The 21,309-nt window shown below is 39.1% G+C and overlaps 1 protein-coding gene across 1 annotated transcript; it reads right to left on the bottom strand.

The window, feature by feature from the left end:
• Positions 1-4,446: 4,446 nt before the first annotated feature.
• Positions 4,447-18,937, bottom strand: vapal (VAMP (vesicle-associated membrane protein)-associated protein A, like). The gene is made up of 6 exons (XM_030752155.1): positions 18,741-18,937; positions 12,501-12,653; positions 10,073-10,176; positions 8,946-9,026; positions 6,210-6,389; positions 4,447-4,830 (listed from the first exon to the last, which is right to left on the bottom strand). Exons 1-6 carry the CDS (start codon positions 18,796-18,798, stop codon positions 4,669-4,671), a joined length of 738 nt encoding a protein of 245 aa, XP_030608015.1. The 5' UTR covers positions 18,799-18,937; the 3' UTR covers positions 4,447-4,668.
• Positions 18,938-21,309: the final 2,372 nt, after the last annotated feature.

The following is a 21,309-nucleotide window of genomic DNA, read 5'->3' on the forward strand; positions in this document are numbered from 1 at the left end:
AAACAATTTAACAATTGACAACAGGTTTCATGCTCAGGTGAGGCTTGTTCCTTGTTATTCCATGACAAATAGAGAATTAGAATCAATTCCAAGTACAGAACTTACTTTTGTATCAGTTCACAGGAACTCTCTGAGGTCCAACGAGATGCCAATGTAAGTGAAGGTGGCCATCAGTAGGGTGGGAAAAAAATAAATATAAACAAATAAACCTATCAGAGCTAGAAAAAAGTGTAGGAGTGGCCAGATCAGCAATCTTGTACATTCCTGCCTGTACTGTAAAAGCAACCCAGAGTTTCTCAAGGTAAAGGAATGGGATGTTCCTCAGTGTCCAAATCAGTCACCTGATCTCAACCCAACAAAGCAGCTTTTCAGTTACTGAAGATGAACGTGAAGGCAGAGAGACCCAAAAACAAGCAGCAGCTGTTTTGGGTTTTAGACGTCAGGCAGTGGTCGACATCATATTTTGATCCAAGTATTAAAAAAATACCCTCTTATTTAAAATTGTTTGTCCAATAAATTTTGGGCATGTGTATAAAAACGGCTGTAATTTCTAAACAGTTGCATTTTGTGTTTGTATGTGTGTGCGTTAGTTAAAATCTCTGAACAAAAAAAAGGTAAGTCTTCAGTCACATCTTGATTGTTTGATTTCCACTGTGATGGTGTAAAGAAAAACTGTCATCATTCAAACACTAACAGACCTTACTATACACGAATGATTCTGAACTGAGCCAAAGACTCCCACTCCATCTAACATGATTAACAAAATATTTGTATACTTATAACAAAGGATCAATTGTTATACCTTGCTGTGTAGTCGGCCACATTTCCCATCAATAATGTGGAGCTGACAGCAGTCTTATAGCGAAGAATCTGCAGTACAAAACACATCAACAAAAAGATTAGTGCTTGTTGCTTCTTTCAGGTGGTTTCTGAACTTGAGGGTAGAATAAATTCAAAATACCTTATTGGGATTAAGGTCCTCGTGTGTGGCTCAGTATCAAAACTCCAGTTCTTCAGTCCTAATTAAGATCATGGGGATTCAGTCGTCATTATCATAACTGTCATTACAATCTCCCTCTGGGTCACGCACCAGGATTTGTTCTATCACACAAACTTGACGGCACTGCAGCGACTTAAAATCCAGTGTGATCATTAATAGTGCATCATTTTGTTCAGTGTTCCTAGACTAAAGAAGCCGTAATGGGCTCCAAGAAATGTGTCTATAACTGGATACATTTATGAGATTAAAAAGTTTGATACTCTTGTGTTCAATCCTGTTATTACAAGCAGATTTTGTATTATTGAAGCTTACTGAACATTCAACAGGGAACATATTTTTGTTAATTCATTTGTTACACTTTATGGTTCCCAACAGAGCTTTTAAAGGCCCTCAGTTTTATGGGGTTGCAGAGTGGATGTACGAGGGAGTTGTACATGGAATTTGCCAAGGACAAACTGTCCACCGAGCAGCTTTACAGGAGCAGATGGAGGCAAAATTTGTCCTCATACTGTTAGCATGTTTTTTTTCATCATCATAATAACGTCACATTCTGTACAATTCAGCCGTTTTTGGGAAGGAGCTGTAATTCACGTTTTCAGTGTACAAACTTGTTTTGTACGAGGGAGTTATTTTGATCATATAATTTATTTTGATCATATAATTTGTAGAAAAACAAAAATTAAGGATATAACTGGGGGGTGGGCAGCAGCTGTGCAGTAGATGACAGAAACCTTGGATGGTAGGAATTCTGATATACATGCAATTAGAGTCCGATATTAAACCGTGACATATTTCTAACATTAACCATGTACTCCATCTGTGAGCCAAATATTGTGTGTTCCAACTCACTGCACGCTCATTTAAGCCAGTGTTTATATTAGCATGTTCACATTGCTATAGCAACAAATGAAATACACTCAAACATGACAGGACAAATCATAAATATGGTAGATTTTTGAGATGCTATTCTCATGGAGAAGCCACTCACAGCTTGGAAGAAACTTTTAGCTTTTGGGGGGAAAACATAATTTCCTTTCTCTTTGTGAAATTAATTGGCAGTAACATTTCAAAGGAATAGTTTGTACAAATCATTACCTATTTGGATAAAATGATGAAGCAAGCTGAAATTATGTAGACTGGGCATGTCACAAACCTCACCATACCCATGTTTTGTTTTTGTTTTCTCTCTGCTCATTTCACAATGCACCACACTCAAATTTTTATACATATTCATTATTTAAATCTCTACTTAGTCAAATATTTCTGCTAGAATCCTGGGTTTGGAGACTGATGTTAGGAAAAAAAAAATCTAAGAATCCTCCAACATATCAACCAGTATCTTGTCAAAGGTCCTTTAACTTTTGACATTTAGGAATTTTGCCATAATATGCTGCATGAAGCAGAAAAGTAAAGCTGTCAGTACTCCAGCCAGTTGCACGGAGGCAATTCAGGTAGACACAGTCAAGATGACCTGATGGAGATTACACCAAGCATCAGAATGGGGAAGAAAGGTGGTTTAAGCGACTTTGAATGTGGCGTGGTTGTTGGGAGTATTTCAGAAACTGCTGATTTACTGGGAGTTACCCATTCAACCATCTCTAGGGTTTACAGAGAATGGTCTGAAAAAGAAACTATTCAGTGAGCAGCAGTTCTCTTGGCAAAAATGACTTGCTGATGTCAGAGGAGAATAGCTACACTGCTTTAAGCAGACAGGAAGGCAATAGTAACTCAAATAACTACACCTTACAACCAAGGTATGCAGGAGAGCATCTCTGAATTGCACATGTTGAACCTTGAAGCACAAGCTCACCAAAATTGGACAACAGAAGATTGATAGAACATTGCCTGGTCTGATGGGTCTCAATTTCTAGTTGTGATAATTACATAGTAGGGTCAGAATTTGATGTAAACATGAAAACATTGATCCATCCTGCCTTGTATTAATGGTGGGCCCCTTTGGGCCCGAGTACCAGCTGGTCATCATTTAAATGCCACCGCCTGACCGAGTATTGTTGCAGACCATGTCCATCCCTTTATGGCCAGTTTACAAATTTTCTGATGGCTGCTTCCAGCAGGATAACCCAACATGGCACAAAGCTCAAATCATTTCCAACTGGTTTCTTGAACATGACAATGAGTTCTCCATACTCAAATGGCCTCCACAATAACTAGATCTCAAACCAATAGAGCACCTTTGGGATGTGGGGGGAACAGGAGATTCGTCACAGATGTACAACCAACAAATCTGCAGCAACCGTGTGAGGCTACCATGTCAAAAGGGGATCTAATCCTGTGCTAGCAGGGTTATCTAAGTGTGTGTACATTAAGCACACAATTATGTAACTTTCAGCTCATCTCTTAACACTACAGTCATACAGTCAAAGTCTAACATGTAATTCTCCCACTCTGCCAAACAGAAGAGGGGGAAAAAAAGTGGTCTTTTAGCATGCTCCCATATCCTGCAGTGAATCGCATTACTTCACGCTTTAACAGAATAATTGTAGGCTTCAACTTTGTGCCAAAAAAATAAATAATAAACAGCATCTTGAAAAGAAAGTTTCCTCATTTTACCAATCGTGCTAAAATAAGTTTAGGAACAAGCTTACCACAGATGTTTTTCTCATCCAGAATTCTATAATGTACCAGAAACGCATAAAATTACTTTGGCCTAACCGGCTCACAAACACTGAGTGACAGCGCCTACTTTGTGGAAGCTCAAACCACTAAAAATGTACAACAGTCCCTTCCTTGCTAACAAAAGAAAAAAAAAAAAAAGGCAAAATGTTGGCAGCGGCAGTATGTTCACTGAGGGTGCGCTGTTCAAAAGAGACACAGGATAAGACAGCTATGAAAACCACATTTTTAATTTTTATTTTTCAATGTTGAATACCATGGAACAGGATTTTAAGAATGGAAACCTTACTTCAGTCAATAACTGCCTCAGAGGGATATATGATTTGTATATTAATAGTAGTAGTAATAATAGCAATAATAATAACAATAATAATAAAGTCTGTATGCGTGATGTGAGGAAAGGACAAATGTACAAGGAGGAGGCACCTATATCCCCAGCTGGGCCTGAACATTCCACCACAAGAAGTAGAAATTACAAACTGAACAGGTTTTTATTTCAGAAACAATCCAGCAACAGGTAGAAATGTCTTTTTGAGGGGAGTTTTCCTTTTTTGGTTAAAAGGATTTAAAACAACATTTACAAGACACCTAACATTCAATTCAATTCCTAATAAAAACAGAAGAGAAAAAAAAAAAAAAAAAATTACATTTTTTGAGTGCTTCTTGCCCATGGTTTACTCTGTGTGCATTTCCCCATGTTGACTGATAGTATATAACTTTTATTGTCCCACCACATTTGCCTGTATGAATCAGATCTTCAAAACAAAACAAAACAAAAAAAAAAAAAAAAAAAGGGGGGGGGGGGGGGGGGGGGGGGGGGGGTCGCTTTTTGTTGCCTTTCCTTACTCAACTCTGTGCATACTGTGAGAGACCATAAAAAGCCAGCGCCTTCAAATGATATTGTACAGATGCGTTCACTGTAGGCCACACTACCAATGATATGGCAAAAGTCAACAGAAAGACTTCTCGGTTTTTCCAGGCCTTTTTAATTCCAGAGTCGGGGCGTGGGATACAGCTGGCACGCTTCTCCCAGTCTACAAGATGAACTTCCCTATGAAAAATCCGATGAAGATGGCCGCTATGACAACAAGGAGGGACGGTAGGGAGGCGGCGCTGGTTTCCCGGCCGAGCAGGCTAGTTGAGTTTGAAGTCATGTGATCTGAGCGGGGCATCTTTCTCATTCTCAAAGTATCCTCCTGTTATTTAAAAAAAAAAAAAGGATGAAGTAAAATGGTTAGTAAAGACAGGCATGTTTTTGTAATTAAACTTATGGAGCTCTCGCTGTTCTGTGAGACCGGAGCTTCAAAATGAGCACCCACAATTATTCCAAGATAGCTGTCGAGTTCCAAGATTTGCATCTAGAAGGAAAGTTATGACGTAAGCCATCCATTCATAGTGATACCAAGGAAGGGACCAAGTTGTTCATATAAGCAGAGAGAAATAAAAAAAAAAAAAAAAAAAAAAAAAAAGGTGTCCTGCATCCTGTTGGGTTCCCATAACACAGACTCCAAGGTCAAAAATAGTTGAGGCTGGTGTTGAGCTTGTTCAGCTTTTTTTAACATACGTACTCTAGATAAGCCACACTTTCCAAAACCATTCCCCTTGACCTTATCTCTCCTAGTGGGAAAGCAGATGCTCAAAGTCTGCTCTTATTCCTTGCAAAGCTCTCCGCAGAGCTCTGCTATATGAGAGAGGTCACCACTGACAACTGCATCAAAAACCTCTCAGAAATTTCTCTAAGTACTTTATGACCTCATGGTGAAGACAGAGCTTAATTTTCACACTTAAGTACATGATCATCAAACCCAGATGGACATCCTGTCATACTCTGTACAAATGCCAACAATTCATTCAATAAAGATTCAAATAATTAATAAATAAATAAATAAATAAATAATATATATATACACACATACATATACACACCTCAATCATATCTGGTGGTGGTAAGCTACTAATGTAGCCACAGCTGCCCTGGGGCAGTCTGACAGAGGCGTGGCTGCCAATTTGCAATGTGGGTTAAGTGTCTTGCCCAGGGACACAATGACAGCATGCGATCAGACGGGGACTCGAACCAGCAACCCTCCAGTTGCAAGGTGAGCACCTGCCCGCTGCGCCACTGCCACCCGTAGTGTGGCAGTGTCTAAAACCTTGAAAATGTCCTCTCCCTATTCCAGCTTGTCACAGGAAATTCCTCTTTGATGTCATCACCACTTATCAAACTTGCGCAACTAACAGAAGAATAACATACAAATCTGTGAAATATAATATTTTATTTCAACTGGCCAGAGGTGAGAAGTACCCAACAAAACACACCCACACATGATGACCACAATATGTTGTGTTGCCTCCAAAGATGCTGAAGTCACCAACTTCTACAAAGTTAGAAACAAACACACCCAAAACCACCAGAGAGTAGTATGATGTTTGTGTGTATTCGCCAGTTCGTGCAATTACATTTACTGTAAAACACTGTTCACCCGTTCGCATTTTGTTTTAGTTTTATTCTGTGTGAAATACATTAGAACTAAAAATGAAAAGTATTTGACTACAATTAGCTGCCAGCACATCTAACCTTTAATTGCCGGTTCTCCTCATTCAGCTTGTTCATCTCAGCTTGCAGTCTCTTGCACTTCTCCACCATTTTCTTCATCTCTGTGTCGTCCGCTGCGGCAGCAATGGGCACCGCGGCTGCCGATGGCTCAGTCTTCACAGAGTTCATCACAGGGGCGGATCGGGTCACCTCCACGTCATTCTGCCCAACAAAGAGGATGAGGTGAAATCCAGCTTGCCTTCAGCTAAGCATGGAGGTTAGCCTCTAGACAGAAGCATGAGCCAAAAGAAAGGCAGCCTTGTTTGAGGGCCCAGAGGCTCGTGGTGCCAGATCAAAGAGACAAGGGGGGAAAAAACATGTCTTTCCAAAAGTCATGGTGGATGTGGCTTTGTTTAGTGGCACAGACAGCATGACGACATGAGGGGTGGAAAAAAGGGCTGCATAATAGTAGATGAAAGTTGACAATCAATACAAGGGCAGGAGCAGGGTTTTTCCTGGCTCAAAAATGGACCTTTGGGGTGTGACTATGCTCTTAAGGATGATTGGTCTGCACATACTTAAGGCATTGAGTATTACTTAACAAAAGTTTATCCTAATATATTTGGCCATTTGTTAACCAAAAATGTATTTTAACCACACTGTCAAAGAAGAATGGTATAAAGATTTTTTATAAATCACAGTTCTGGCTATCTTGAGTGCCAAATAAAACCCTGAGGACACGATGGCTTCACTCCCACATCCAAGTCAAGCATTTATATCGAGGCCCATTAAGGCCCAGATTAAGCTTTGAACTAAAGGATACTAAACAAGAAAACAACACGAGGATGACCAGTCGTAAATAAACAGGACCAGACGTGTGAGTGTGTATTCTGAGGTTATCTAGTGGAGACTTTTATAATTAGGCACTACCAAAATTTTTAAAAAAGGTAGCTGTATAAAGATAAAATCTAAACCAATCTTAAGCTAAGGGGACATACAGTGGTTGGAGGGAATGAGTTGCCCTCATGTTATTTCTTTGTTTATTCCATATGGCTTTCATGTCCTTTTCTTCCCGTGAAAAAGTTAGAGGCTGCACTTGTTGTTAACGCTGGGTTTCATGTCAGCATTACAAAGTTAGCTGCTGAAATGCACCAACCAGCCACAGTGTGTATGCATCTCCCATTGATCGGTATTTGGGTAGCTATGTGTAACTATAAAACATATTGCTGTATTCTTTCACTATGAAACCACCTTTGTTCTTACCTGCCAGTGTACCAAGGTTTTATTGTATCTTTTTAAGCCATTAGATTATGGTGGCTGCCACCAAGCGCAGAGCTTTAACATATTTAAACAGGAATTACAATCCAGTTCAGTCCAACCATTTTCTACATTTTCCAAAAGTACCACAAGTGTTGTCATTGCCAACACCTGGAGCTACCAGATGGTCCATTTACATAACACTCAGTAGTTTCAGTGATCTCTGAGCAGATCTTTTTTGGAAAACTGACAACACAGCACGACACAATTAATATATTTTAGGGGAGACTTCAGGTTGTGAAGGTTACTTTTACATAGAGATAAGCAGCACAAGCATTCAGAAATAATTGTCGAGGCATATGGCCTGATTCAAACATATATTCAGAGTCATAAGAGATAAGAGAACAATGAGACCAAAACTAAGTTTAAAACATTTACACTTATCAAACAAGTAGATTATACTAATTATTTAAGCACAGTTTAGGATTAAAAAAAGTCTTTTTTCTATTTGAGAAAACTTTAAAAAAAAAAAAAAAAAAAAAAAAGGAGGTGCCATTTCACTGCCTCTGTCTTTTCTCCATCCAAACGACATCTGACCAGGCCTAAATATAAAACACTACACTACAGTAGAGCGAGACTGATCAAATTAAGGCCAGGTTTTTGATCTGGACAGATTGCTTTTTTAACTGCCAGCACTAAAAAAAGATTTTAAACAAGGTTAAGGTTCAGTGAGACATACTGATGTCCTCACATAAATAAGAGGACAAATACTGGCAAGCTTCCACTCAACAGTCCCCATAACAACCATGAATCCTGCTCATGTTTGCATATCATAGATTAGGGACTTACCCCGTGATCTACATTATGAGGGCTACATTCTACGCAAGGAAAATGTGCTCCAATTTGCACACAGCTCGCATTCATTTAACTCCAGTTGCTGTAAACAACAGCGCACACAAACCTGAAGCACATGAGAACACAGGCAAATCATCCTAAGCAAACACAACACTGTTGCTAAAAAACTTAACTTTTTGTTTAAACAGTTGACACTGATTAGTACAGATGAAAGTCCTAGCCCTACAGGTGAAAGCACATTCATTTCATAAGGTGTTTAAAAGTAAAACTTGGTACCAGTGACTCAATGTAGGGTTTTTTTTGTTTGTTTTTTCAGCGATCAGTTCACTCACGACTTGCTGGCTGTCTGCAGTATTGATCTGATCCAGCTTTTAGCTTTGACCATTTTTACCAACCTGACGTGATTTCACATGTCTATAAACCACTGCTCCATTTGGAGTGTTTCAGGCTGGAAATCATCACCCTGCTATTCTAACTGCATCTAGTCCCTGAACACTGTTTCAGCTGCAAGATGCTGTGTAGACCTTACACTCTGCTTGCAGCATAAGATGACAATCCTAAAACTCTGAAAGAATTGGTAAAATATCCTGCAATTTTCATTTTTTCCAGAGTTTTGAGAAGTAAATGTTGAGTCTAAAACATTCCATGGAAGCGCCCCCCTCTTACCACTTTATCATTTTCAGAAGGCAGCTCAAAAACGCATCTCAGCTTGGAATCCATGAGATCATCTGGTTTTGCATCTTTCCACTGGTGGAGATAAAGAAAGAAAGAAAAAAAAAAAAAGTGTTATCATCCATCAAATTACACTTCTAGTTGCACACGTTAAAACTGTGCCAAGTCATATTATATGCACATGCAATGTAGCCTTAAATCTACAGTACAATAAAGAAACATGCATAGCTTCATGCCCTTATGTTGATTTGACCCATTTTAAACATATTTCCAACAGGCCACCTCCCAACTCTGAATTTGTAAAGAAATTAATTATAAAGTGGAAAGGTATAATACATAACATATAAAGCAATAGCACTGAGCATAGCAACAGAAGAGACTTTTGACTAATTTGTAACATGAGCCTCCAGTCTATTTATCAGCACCAGTCAGACCTTTGTTCCTCTATACTTCCTGAATTTCGAGCCTCATTCAAGACAAGCCAGTTCATGAATACTATGACAAGGAATGTACAGGTTTTACTGGCTGGCCAAGTATTTGCTGTCCTCTGGTGGATACCTAGAGAATGCATCCCCATTTGTTTGACATTAAGCTAAGGCAATTAGCTCAGCACATGGTAATAACTCTTTAACTTAAGGCTAATAAGAGACTTTGTACTATCAAATTTGATATATATATATATATATATATATATATATATATATATATATATATATATATATATATATATATATATATATATATATATATATACACACACACACACATTTTTTTTTCTTCTTTTTTTTCTTCTTTTTATTACATGTAGTGATCACGGCACCAAGAGGAGCCCAGGCACACACACACAAAAAAAGACAAAAAAAAAAAAAAATCATTGTGAACTGTCTCTGTGCAACAGAAAAGATGACATTGGGATATGTTATGAACACATTTAAATAGGGATATTTTAAAATTCATCAGCTCCTTTTTTATGTGAACAAATTCAATAAAACAAATTTAATTACTAAAATGTATTGTTTTAACTAATGTAAACACTGTCATGCTTCCACTTTGACACAATTAAATTACTTAGGAGCTGCAACATTTTAAGCAAAATCTGGGATCAAAAGTAAGTCACTTACCAATGAATCCATGTCGGTGACATTTGGTGGGGCAAAAATAGTCTGCACCATGAATTTGTGTTTACTTTTCTCATTGGGGTCATAGTCAAAGGGCTGTAGCATGACTATAAAACAGAGATGAACAATGAGAAAATGTCTGAATAAAAGCTTCTGTATACACAGAAAACAGACTGCCTAAACAGCCAGCATACTAAACCTCAGACAGCACTGTGCAAACATTTGAGGCACTGCTTTTATTAAAATTCTTTTCTGTCAGTGATTGTTTTTATCCTCTTTACATTTATTAAAAGATCCCTTTGCTTTAAAAACAGGTACATTTTCAGTTTTTTGAGGTACTTTGCAGATCAGCTGTTCCAAGCTCTTGGAGAACTTGCCACTGTTATTTTGTGAATTCAGACCTTGTCAGTGTCCCTTTATACTTCATGAAGTTAAGATCAGGACACTGAGGCCACACCATCTCCTGCAGGAGTCCTTATTGCACTTGTCTTGCTCTTTTGGACTGTAGTTGTGTAAGACCAATGAGGCACCTCCCTGACGACACAGTGACCGATAAGAATCTAACTTCCATAGCTCCTAAAAACTTCTATTTGTAATACACTTGAGTGGTAATGTTTTCAAAGAAGCTGTTCAGTCACTATAAGACCAACAAATGGGAGCAATGCATTTAACCACATTTACCATGGCACATTATAGAATATATTTAAATTAAAAAAAATAAATAACAGCAAATATGAAGGGAACTATACTGCAGAAGTGCTTTAAAAGGTTTCTATAGGCATTCAACTAATACTTTCGCAGAGAGGGAAACTTAACACTTAAATACGCTGCAGCTCAAATAAATTTGACTTGTCTACAGCCACTGCAGGAAAACTGCCACCATTTAAAAAAAAAAAAAAAAAAAAAAAGCAAGCAATTTTTATTTCACTGTAGTCAGTTGAAACAGTGCTGTAGATAATCCCTTTAAAATGACTTAACCAGCCGAATTAAAACTAATCTGGCCACATGAAATACAAAAAAACAAAAAAAACAAATTTACATTTCAAAAAAAATTTTTTTTAATTATAACCACTGATCAAAGTAATGGATTACTTCAATTAAGATACCAACATGTGTTGCTTTCAGAGGCATTCCATTAATATTCCTCATTAAGCACAGTTTTATTTAATCTCAACTTCTGTTAGGCCCCAGTGGCCCCCCTGTACGACTTCTGAAATGCCTCGTTTCCACTAGTACCTACTCAGTGCAGCTCTACTCTGCTTGATTTTGGTCGTTTTATATTACAATTGAGTATCACCTCAATATGGGTGGAGTCGTTCTAGCGAAGCAGCCCAAAAGTCCTGTAACGTCATTTATATATAACACAAACACAAGTGATCACTCTGTCTAACTGCCTCTGGATGCTGCCACCAAGGACAAAAATGTCTGCACAACGTCGTTGGTAGCCATTTCCCTCATTGTCAGGTTTCAAAAACGGGAGGTTTGATTCTAGTGAAGAAGTCGCTTGCATGACTCATTCAGTGATCAACTCCCTGGCCAATCAGTGGCACACAGACTACATCACATTTTCAACTCGACTCAGCTAGCTGAGAGCCCCCCCCAAAAAAAAAAAAAAAAAAAAAAAAAAAAAAAAAAAAAAGGACTTCATGCCAGGTACTACCACCTAATAGAAAACCATAAAAACCCAAGTACAGTCAAGTCAGGTCGGTACTAGTGGAAAACATTTTGGAGCCTAAACACAACAAACTGATAGTACTCATCAGCAATCATAAGCTAAAACAACATGGTAATGTCTGAATTCTTATATTATAAATACCCTCTAATAACCTAAAATTAGAGTACTCTGCATATGCAATTATGGCCATTCTGAATTTAAGATAAGTGTCAAACAATAGTGTTTTTGGACTCTACTCTACTCGACTCACTTTTCAGTCTTATTTGTATTATAACTTCCCAACTGCTGTGTTTAGCGCAAGTTTTCAGTTGTTTTAAACAAAATAAGATTCATTTCAAGTATATTCTAAAATTCAAAATATATAGTCAACAGTATCTCAGACACATGGACTTGTTTAAATGAAAGCTGCTGAAACAGTAGAGGTTGCCAGCACAACTTTGCCTACTCCCAACGTGCACAGAGAAGAGGATAAAGTCTGAAGTTAAAGCTCCAGAGCAACACTATTGATTAATCATGTTTTTGGCTTGTGGCTTTCATTAGGATCATCACAAAACACACATATTACACACATTTTAAACTGGATAGGCATAAATGCACAAGAACATAGCACTTTGATTCCCCCCCCTCCTAACTGAAAACTGAAACTAGGAACGTGGGCTTCTTGATCTACCATTCTTTACCTTTTCCCTCCCACTCAGTCTACAACAACATGTGCAAATCAGGATTTAAAAAGACAGTTAATAAATAAAAACTTACCAGAGATGCTGACACTTGCTCCGGCATCAATGACACCGCTGTTTGGCCGTACGCAGTACCTGCGAGGCGCTGTTGTTTTCACTTTGAAACACACTCTTCTGTCAGAAGGGTTCTTCAGTTTGAGGTTGGTGGTGACGACATCTGTGAAAGGACCTGTTGAACCAAAAAAAAAAAAAAAAAAGAGCAGTGTTAGCTTTGTATGTTAGAGCACACTCTCTGAGACTCTGGTACGATGTAAATCCAAAATTTAACACACTTCAGTGATGACTGAAATTGCAAAAAAAGATGCCATTTTTCCCCCAGTAAGTGAGCTGGATTTACAAAGCCACAATCCTGAGGAAGAAGGCTGCATGTTTACACAGAAGTTCAGAAATTCAATATTTCAGGTTACACCTCCTCCCTGGAAGACAGAGAGGCATGCTGTGTTTTGGTGCCAAGCTTCAAAAAGACATTTAAAAAGATTAGCTGAAACATACTGACAGGTAACTCAATTACAACAATATGATTAAGAAACCTTATTGAATACAAAGTTTCTTGGCTTGAGGCTAAATTGTAACTCAAGCTGTGCCGTAAGTATAAAGACAGAGATTCACCAGCTGTGAAATTCTTGACAGATGTTTGTTTTTAAATCCCTCTTTTCTGCTAGAGAAATTAGCATGTCTTCATCATCATAATACTAGTACATGGCTGTAGGTACCATATCGCCTCTTTAACAGGTGGACCAATCCAAACAAAATTTTGCACAAACACCATCACACATACAGGAATTATTAACGTCTATACATTTTTTAAAATGATTTCTTATAAATCTCAAGGATATCTCGGTGCATTCCTCCTAACAAGGAGGGTGTTTTGAAGACACCCACTTATTACTATGGCTTGCAGTATATTCAAATCATTTTTATAGTGCGTAAAAATATCCCGATATTTTGCTTCACCAATTTCTTCCAGTTTTACCCCCCATCTTGTTTGCACACCTCTTGTAAAATAAGATTCATGTCCTTGTTTAAAAATGAAGTGTTTTGCAATATTAAAATCTTAAATATTTTTAATTCAACTATCCAACTCTGTTGAAGGTGTGCAACGACCGACAAAATCATAGCTTTGCTCAGAATCTCAGATTACTTCAACTTCCTGCGCATCGCTCAAGAAGTGATGGGGCCAAACCATCTGAATCAATTAGGCTTTGTTTTTTCAAAAACAGCTAATTTCATATAGACATCCCATGATGATGCTGATTGGTCACATATCAGGAGATCAGAAGTTGCACAACAGCACTCCATCTTGTGACAGGACTGGCTTTAAATTAGATCCTCAACCACGATCAGCACTATCTAGCTTTGACTAGTCATACCATGTTGAAGGAAAAAAAACAAACAAAACCTCATCCCAAGTCACAGGCACCCCAAACTCAATCAGTGCAGTTAGGCAAGGAGCCTGGACAGTGTCCCATGATGTTTGGTTAGCTGGGAGCACAGCATGGATATTAGGCATCAGCATGGATGTTTATGAAGTTTACCTGCAAGACTATTTGAAGCTGTCATTGTATGATTATTCTGGTGTCACAACTGCCAAACTATCCAAACCTCTGAATGTAGACAGCTACAACTTAATATTTGTGAATGGACTCTTATCATGACTGCAGGTGTACACAGACAGTATAAGAGATGGACGTAACCTCCGTGACATCACCCACTGGTTAGTGAAGTCCCATCATGAAGCATCAAGCCGTGCATTTTCAGCCCCTGACATTTTGGTGTTTTGAATCCAGTCGTGATGATGGAGGGGTGGATCTCACACCGCATGGTCGTTAGCTAACAACTTATACTTAATAAGCTGAAAAGCTGCGTCCACACAGAACGATTCACTTGTCGCACATCACTTTGAAGCTGACCGTGGTTGCGGTTGCCTAGGTAACCCTCACTGGTAGTCGCTTCAATCAAAGTTAGGAAAGTTTACCTCGGGACTCACACACTTTCTGTTGCCAGCATTTCTTTTCACCCGCAGTCACTTAAAGTTACCAGTTGTCACTGACTTTTAAATGCTCTCTGGTCACCACATTGCTGTGCATTACTCCGCGTGTGAAAAAGTTTAGCCTTTGAGTATACCCTGGACGCACAAAAGGAAAGTGTTAACTGAGGTCACAAAGTGAGGGAACTGTGGGCCGTTTTTCCCATAAACTTCTAAACAACCGATACTCTTTTTACAACCAGAAGAATTTCTCCCTGCCCGCCACTGGCTTTAATATCGAGATGAGATTCTGCAACCATAGGCAATCAAATATCTCCACAGTCAGACTAAACTCTATCCTCCAAGAAGACAACATTCACTCCCACAGAGCGGGTTATATCAGAGACTACCTCCAGAATTTGGGAGTGGAAAGGATGGAATGGTCTGCCTGCAGCCCTGACCTCAACCCCATTGAACACTTGTGGGATCAGCTTGGCAGTGCTGTTCGTCCCAGAGTGACCAACACAAGCACATTAGCTGACTTGCAGCAAATGATGGTTGAAGAATAGGATGCCACCCCACAGCAGTGCGTGACCAAGCTGATGACCAGCAAAAGGAGGATGTGCTAGGCTGTTGTGGCTGTGTATGGTTCTTCCACGTTACGGAGGTCACGGTTTGTTAAAAATCAATAAATTTATAAATTGCCCATGTTTTGTTTCTTCAAACTTCAATCAACCAATTCGATGAATGACACCGAACAAGAGTCAATAACAGAATATGCTGTTTGGCACTGGCGGAGAACATTTTGCAAGTTTTCAAGGGTGCAGCCGACATATTCAACTCTGCTGCTCAACCCACAAATGTGTCTTTTGGCACAGAACAAAAGCTCATGGCAGGCATCATTATTTTAGCCTCTCATTCATTTCTGCTCATTTTCACTATTCCTGAAGCTTTTGTAAGTTGGACTATTCAAACTGATGCTGGCAAAAGAAGGTAAAAACCATGAGTTTTTATTTTATAGAAAGATAAGTAATTGCTTCTATAAATTGGAAATTAAGTGAATAAAAGACATTTCTACCTTGCATGTATTTTACACACTGTATTCACCACTAGACTCGAGCCTGAAACAGATGAAACAGTTGTGTGCATCAGATACACCACCCACATACTGTAGCTTGCATCCACTGCCCAACACTGAGATGCCACCTTTGCTTGAGCAGCATTAGCAGCACCTCTCATCTTTTTGCATGTATGCTGCGTTAGGGTCCCCCAGGCCAGTCCTGCTCTAAAAATACCATCCAAGGAAAGGAGGGCTGCCCCCTCTAGCTTGCTGGAGGAGTCCCAGCGGAGCCTCTAAAACAGTCCAGCTCTCTGATACACACAGACCGATTTAGCTCGGTCTCTGTGACAGTAAAGGAGTTATGGTCATCCTCCTCCTCCTAATATTGCTTCTTGACATCAAAAACAGGAGCCACTTCATTTCGTGCGATGTTCCTCCTTAATTACAAAAAAAAAAAAAAAAAAAAAATCCTCCCAAATTTAAGTGATGCAGCCTTTTGGGATTTGATTTTCTCCCAGTTTAAGATTTATGCTGTGATGATGCTGGTTAAACAACAGGTTAAACTGCCAAAGGGCTTAACATGTAGACTTGAGCCTCAAAACATGAGGTTAAAAATATGACAAAAATCTGCTTTGTATGAAAGCAAATGTGCTACTATACAGGAATTTTCATGCATTTTTATTTTTTTATTTTTTTTTAAAGAGGCACCACAAAAAGAGGTTTTAGCTTTACTGATATTTAACCCATTTTTCTAAACTGGCATTTCATTTACTGAAACACAAAAAGCATTTTTGTTTATCAGATAGCCAGAAATAGAAAAGTTCAGACTTCTGGTTAAATAAGGTAATACAAAATTCATACATATGTGCAGTTCCCCCCAAAAAAAGAAAAACCTTGATACACATTTACAATCAGCTTTCAAGTTCTCCTGCTGGGAAAAATATATTTGCATTATAATTTACATTTCACATCAAATCATTAGAATGGGTTTTATAACCGAGGAACTGGGATTTTCTTACGTATGTAATGAATTAGAAATTTTGGCCTCAGTGCCAAACAATAGAATGAGGCAATGATTAGCAATAAATTATTATCAGTATGAACAGCATCACTGTCATACTGATGCTATTTAGCCTTGCATTCAATCCAGAATATAAAAAGGGCAAAAGTTTAATCTGATGAGGGAAAATGCAAACCGTGTGATCAGTAATAGGAATAAGTCAAATTAGAGCAGATTTTCTTAAATCAGGTAAAATACTGGAGGTCCATGATCAGATTATGATGAACCGTGTGTCTGCCATCAGGCTAAATGCCCATGAAAATTCAGGTTCAGCTGAAGAATATTTTTAATTTATGTATTTGGGTTTACCAGATAGAAAGCCAACAGTTGAAATCTAACAAAATGATTAAAAAATGTGATCATAATAGCACCATTAACCTGCTGATTGATGCTGCTATTATGATACAATAAATGTGAGCTTAAATCAGATGTTAACTACCCTTCTTCCAACTGGATTTAAACTTAATCCAGAGCAAGTTTTTACTGATTTTCATCCTTATCCCTGTGCAGTTACAATGTCAGCCTGCTGCAAAAAGGCCCCATTCACCATCACAACTTCTTCTACACCTTGCATGAGAAAAACATTTCCCAATTTAAAAAAAAAAAAAAAACAAAAATTTTGTGAGTATGAGGGTTTTAATATGAGGTTTTCTTATGTTTTTTTCCACCCGTGTCATCATCAGGTACAGGCCATGAACTCTGTATTAATGCAGAAAAAAAATGCTCCCAGTTTCACCCTGAACACCTCATCCCCAAAACATTCTAATTACTGAACCCAACCCAAAGACACTGTTGATCTGGAATTTGAGCTTCTGTCCTTCCTAATGATCCGGTCAAGTCCAGGCTACAACCACTATCCAAATGCACTTTGTCCAAACACGACAAGTGGCCTCTTATAACCTCTTCCAGGACAGTGGTGAATTCAGCAAAAAAAAAAAAAAAAAAAAAAAAAGCTGTCTACTTCGCAAAAATGCCTGCAGCAGACATAGAGCTTAGTAACTGGGACAAATGCAAGAAATGCTGAGCGGAATTCTGGGTCAAAATGAATAATGATGAGGATATATCGTCCCAACTGTGGGGACTGTTGTGTCACCCATGGCCTGGGTGGGCTAGCTTCACTGAAATCAGCACCATTTACTGTCAATTGGTTCACTTTAACACAAGAGCAACAGTTGGATTTTCACAAATGACCAAAACTTACCTTGTATGTAGGACTTAAAAAAAATATGGCTCCAGTCTTAGAGGTCTGTTACAGCCAAAACAACACGGTTATACAACTACACAGCTACACATCAACTTTTGCATTAGCAGGCTAGCTAAGCTATCGTTAGCCAACGGTTAACTGACACATCACTGGACGTTATCACTACCAGGAACAGCAATCAGTGCCACCCGAATGCGTGGATCACTCTCCTTTCCTATGAATGTGTTGTGAAAACAACAATTTTGTCCAGGATGCGAACATACACTCAAAATTGTGGAATATATGGCTAATGGGTTTAGGTCAAACGAACTAACGTTAGCCCGGTGTTGCTAAATAAATGTAATTAAAAAAAAAAAAAGAAGTTCTGCATGTTGTTACAGTTCACCTTAGTTAACCAAGTTTGTCATTCCAACTGTCAGTCACTTTACTGGCGTCCCAAATTCCTGCCACAGGTGCATCAAGCTGGACACTATATTTGTTACTCTCAAGTTAATTTCCGTCCAGGGAATAGCCTGAGCCCCAAGAAACAACAATTTACTGCTCCTAATATAACTAGCAACAGCATAGTAACTGATGTTAAAAGTGAAGATACAAGCAAATATGCTGCGTAATGTGTTGACTTTAACCCTTTGTTTTTAAAAAATAAAAAAAAAAAGTCACTGGCAGCCACATTCTTGCACCGCTTTGCCTGGTAATGTCAGTTAGCTGGTACTGAACAGCAGGCCGCCTGGATGTACGCCTCCCCGGCTATCCACGTCACTACAGCGCGGGGCTGCAGCGGCCGGTCCGGCTCCCTGGCTAACTTAAAATGGCGGTGGATGCTAGCTAGCCTGCTAACAACGAAATTCGCTTGAGGGAGTGTGAAATAATTTCTTCACCACTACTACTTCTCGCTGGACATTTCACACGGCGGCAACAACAACAACAACAGAAAAACAGTAAATAAATAATATTTCATTCACCTACCTTTAAATCTGAGGTCAGACGGAGGGTCGAGGATAAGGACCTGATCCAACTTTGACATGTTGGCTGAAGGGATGCACTTGATTTCGGTATCGCGGAGTTAACTGACAAGTGAAAATCCTGGATCCCCTCTGCCACCACTGAGTCAAAGGCTGACTGAGCTCTGCGAGCGAGCATGTGAGTGCTAATACTTGAACGCGCGAGTGCACAGCCCTCTCTTGCGCGTACTCGTGGTCTAGCAACTGATGCGATTATGATACAGTAAACGAGTTATAATGCGTGGACACTAAAACATACGTACAGGGAAGGAAATATATCTTAAATTGTGCTTTATTGATTTATCAAGAATTTTAATTGTGAAGTTTCATTGAACTCTTAATCGCATTTAGATCCGATGAAACTTATTTCTACAATATATACATGCACAATAACACAGGCAAGTCACGCTATCAGCAGTCTCACATAAACAGTGATCTAGTTAAGCAGTTAAAAGTATCAATCAGTGTCCCACTGGCAGTGTAGTTAACCCTATAAATGTAAGTTACTGTTTATGTGGTTTTAATGGCATTTACACAAAAAAAAGATGCACAGACAAATAAAATGTGGTACTGTCGCTACAATTTAAAAATCGCTTGTTGCCCTGATAACTATATTGGACTGATCACGCTTTAAAACTGTTTGTTTAAAACGTAAACAATGTTTACATTTCAACTAAACCATAGAATACTTAATCAGTAGTCCCCTAGTAGTATCCTTATTTCAAATCTTGTAGAAGAGCATATCAAAATTTATGTGGTGCATATTTTCACAGAAATTGCTTGTTTGTTTGTTTGTTTTTTTCATTCAAAATTTTATGATTCTGGATATGAGTCAATACCTGCATTAATTTGTTAGATTTTTAATCAGGTTCTTTAATCTACAATGCCAATTCCAAAATAATAAAAAAAAAAGTTGGGATGGGACCATGTTTACCACTATATAGCATCCTCTCTTCTTTTAACAACAGTCTGGGAGCTGAGGAGACCCGTTGCTGGACTCTTCTGAAATAGGATTCGAGCTGCTCAACAGTCCAGGTGTCGTATTTTTTTTGTTTCATAATCCTCCAAATTTTTTTCAGTTGATGAAAAGTCTTAACTGAAGACAGGCCAGTTCAGCACCCAGACTCTTCTACTACAAGGCTATGCTGTTGCAATATGCAGATTAGCATTGTCTGCAAAATGCATGGCCTTCCCTGTCTTTTTTTTTAATTTCTTGCATTTATCTGGGGCCTTATCATGGGGGCAGCAGCCTAAGCAGAGAAGCCCAGACCTCCCTCTCCCCAGCCACCTCCTCACCTCATCCATTCCCAGGCCAGCCAAGAGATGTAATCTCTCCAGTGTCTTGGGTCTTCTCCCGGTGGGACATGCACGGAACATCTCACCCAGGAAGTGCAGCAGGCATCCTTTTCAGATGCCCAAACCACCTCAACTGGTTCTTTTCAATGTGGAAGAGTAGCAGCTCTACTCTGAGCCCCTCTTGAATGACTGAAAAACTGTCTCAGTTTAAACATTTGTTTTCTAAGTTCCACTGTGAATGAAATATGGGTTTATTAGATTTGCAAATCACTGCATTCAGCTTTTATTTAGATTTTTATTAATTTAGCTCTTTTATTTTCTTTCACCCTTTTCCATCATTTTTACCTTAATGAGCTATTTTGTTTTGGTTGTGCTTAATGTTTTGGCTGCACACACACATTATTATTATTATTTATTCATTTTTTTGGCAGATACAATTACAGCACCACCAGCAGCAGCTTGACCTGTTGATACAAGGCAGGATGGATGGATCCATGCTTCCATGTTGTTCGCACCAAATTCTGACCCTACTGTCTATGGCCCAATTTTGGTGTCCTGTGCAAATCCCACAATTTCCTGTTCTTAGCTGGCAGGAGTGACTGCTCCTGTAGTCCATCTGCTTTGTTCTGTTGTGATGCTCTTTTGTATTTTTTGTGGTTGTTGGAGTTACTGTTGCCTTCCTAGTAAAAGTGTTAAACAAACGAAAATATGTTTTAGGTTCTTCAAAGTAGGCACCTTTTGCTTTGATTACAGCTTTGCACACTCTTGGCATTCTCTCAGTCAGCTTCAGGAGGTAATCACCTGAAATGATTTTCCAACAGTCTTGAAGGAGCACCTGTTGGCTGCTTTGCCTTCACTCTGTGGTCCAACTTATCCCAAACCATCTCAGTTGGGTTTAGATGAGGTGATTGTGGATGCAACACTCATCGCCCTCTTTCTTGGTCAGATAGCCCTTACATAGCCTGGAGGTATGTTTGGGGTCATTGTCGTGTTGAAAACAAATGATGGTCCAGACCCGTCACTATGGGCGGGCCCTAGGGGGCCGTGCCCGCCCACTGATACCCTTGGGCCCGCCCTGGCCCGCCCACCCAAGCCAGATCACTAATCAAGCTAATAATAGTGGTGCCCCCCCCGTTGGATTTCATAAGCCCCCCTTAAGACTGAGATCTGGCAACGGGACTGTGATGGTCCCACTACCACCCACTGCAGAATGCTGTGGTAGCCATGCTGGATAATGT

This window comes from Archocentrus centrarchus, chromosome 17, assembly GCF_007364275.1.
Source record: "Archocentrus centrarchus isolate MPI-CPG fArcCen1 chromosome 17, fArcCen1, whole genome shotgun sequence".
In the NCBI taxonomy this organism is placed as follows: Eukaryota; Metazoa; Chordata; class Actinopteri; order Cichliformes; family Cichlidae; genus Archocentrus; species Archocentrus centrarchus.